This window comes from Carlito syrichta, unplaced genomic scaffold (assembly GCF_000164805.1).
Source record: "Carlito syrichta isolate Samal-C Ts95f unplaced genomic scaffold, Tarsius_syrichta-2.0.1 Scaffold314379, whole genome shotgun sequence".
Classification (NCBI taxonomy): Eukaryota; Metazoa; Chordata; class Mammalia; order Primates; family Tarsiidae; genus Carlito; species Carlito syrichta.
In genome coordinates, this window is record NW_007258475.1 from 220,560 (window position 1) to 222,728 (window position 2,169).

At 36.5% G+C, this 2,169-nt stretch overlaps 1 protein-coding gene across 1 annotated transcript in view; it reads right to left on the reverse strand.

The window, feature by feature from the left end:
* Positions 1–405: 405 nt before the first annotated feature.
* Positions 406–2,169, reverse strand: part of LOC103274104 — a 242,774-nt gene continuing 241,010 nt past the window's right edge. Inside the window, exon 10 of the mRNA XM_021719309.1 lies at positions 406–543. Coding sequence (XP_021574984.1) covers positions 406–543 — 138 coding nt within the window. The remainder of the gene's footprint in view (positions 544–2,169) is intronic.

Sequence of the window (2,169 nt, forward strand, 5' to 3'; positions counted from 1 at the left end):
TAGGCATCCCTTTACTCCCTCTAATGAAAGAATATTATTGTCAAAGAATGTTAAAAATGGCATCCTGTCCCTCTTCAGCTTCCAGAGCAGTCAAGAAGCTCTTTCTAAGTTAGTGAAGATAAAGGTGACTCGTATTCTGTGAAAACGTATTTGCAATTGATGATAATTTACAGCTGTTTTTTCTAATACCCGTTATCAACTTTTGGTCCACTACATATTATACTGTAGTAGAGTTGAAAATGAAGTTGAACTTAGTCTTTTCACCGTGACTTGTGCATGATGATGAAGCTTTAAGGAAACACGAAGAAGGAAGTAGCATTTAGTGACTCCTTCTTAATTGGTGTACTCATTTGTAGCAATGAGTTGAATATTTAATAAGAGCAAAAAAAAAACTACCTTTTTATTTTAATGGGTTCTTTTCATGTCTCTTGATTTAATATCAAAGGAATCTCCCAGTACAGTGTCCATTTCATTTATGTGCTCCTGAATAGCTGTGATCACTTCACGGTGGACAAACTTTAGGTGATTGATATTGCCAAACACCTGCAAAACAGTGATAAAATGGGCAAGTTATTAACTTATCATGTTTCAAGGAAATATTTAGGTGAAATAAAAAAACAACCATTATTTATTTTTCCTATTTTTTCTTCTAGAATTATAGTTTGGAAGTTCCCTGAAATGCCTTATTATTATCACAATTCCACAGTTTAACAGAAACTTATATTTTAGATTTTATGGTTCAGTTTGATTTCTGACCTTTACAATAATTTAGTAACAACTCTACCTAAAATATAAAGTAATATTTATATAAACATATTCAGTGATATAGAACACAGGGTTATAATTAGCAATTAAAATATATTTAAACAGTTAAGTTTTCTAATCCTACTGAAACCCAAAATGCCAAAATTCAAAACAAGACTGGAATTTTCTTTTTTGCCTTTAATAATTTTTGTTTAATGAAATGCATAGAAAACAAAACTGTTGGGAGAAAACACAGGACAACATTCCTTTTAGTAGGAACTCATTGTCCCTAGAGGAGCTCTCCGTATATACAAGACTAATTATCTTTGAGCACAACTAACAACCATGCCAACATCCTGTTTCATTTGTCACACACAGTTTGGGTTTATTCCTGGACTGTTTATAATAATCATCAATTTCACTGATTTCATGTGTCTCCCCTACATCTTGAAGGTATCTAACATTTCCAAGCATTCTGCTGAAGTATTGTTTACCCCTAGAACTTATGACCTCTTATACTGAAGGCCATTCAGATGAGAAAGGCCACAGCTACAAACTGGCAAATCAAATGTATTGCTCTGGCTAGCAAAGAGGACATCTGCTTATGTGACAAGCTCTTCTTTGGTTACAGCAGCCATTTTCTCTTTCTAGAGCTACTCTTTCATCTCCTGGTGAGGTTGTAAATCATAAAGTTAGCCAATCATAAGGTCTCTTTCTGGGGTGACCAGATGGAGGAAAGGGTACTGGTTGAAATACTGGGAAAAGAAAATCTTCCAAAATAATGAATGGGAGAAAAATGACACAAGCCTGGAGCAATGCTGTTGAATGAAGAAAACATTCCCAAGAATGAAGCCAACGTAAGATGAGAAAGACAAGGAGGGAAGAGATTTGATAACATTCTCTGAACTCCTGAATTCAACCATCCCATCAGTATGTCCATGGCACTTCCCATTCATATGAGTTAATGTATCCTTTGCGACTAAGCAGAAGTGGATTAGGTGTTTGATACATACAACCAAACAATATTGATTCAAATGAATCTCTCTTGCCAGGCTTTTTTTGGAATCCCCTTCTCTGACGGGTACCAGAAATTGTGGAGTCCTTTCCCATTATTGCTTTTGTCCTTGTCATTTTTCCTAACCATCTCTTGTGTATCTTTACTATATAGCTTTCTTTTCACTTTGTATATGATCTTTTAAAATCTAAGTTTTAGCCAGGCTCTGTGGCTCAGCCTGTAATCCCACGCCTTGGGAGCCTGAGGTGAGTGGATTGCCTGAGCCCGCGAATTCGAGTCCCACCTGGGCAATTTGGTGAGACCTCATCTCTACAATAAAAATCAAAAAATTAGCCGGGCATGGTAGCGTGTGCCTGTAATTCCAGCTACTTGGAAAGCTGAGGTGGAAGGATTGCCGGAGCCCAGCAGGT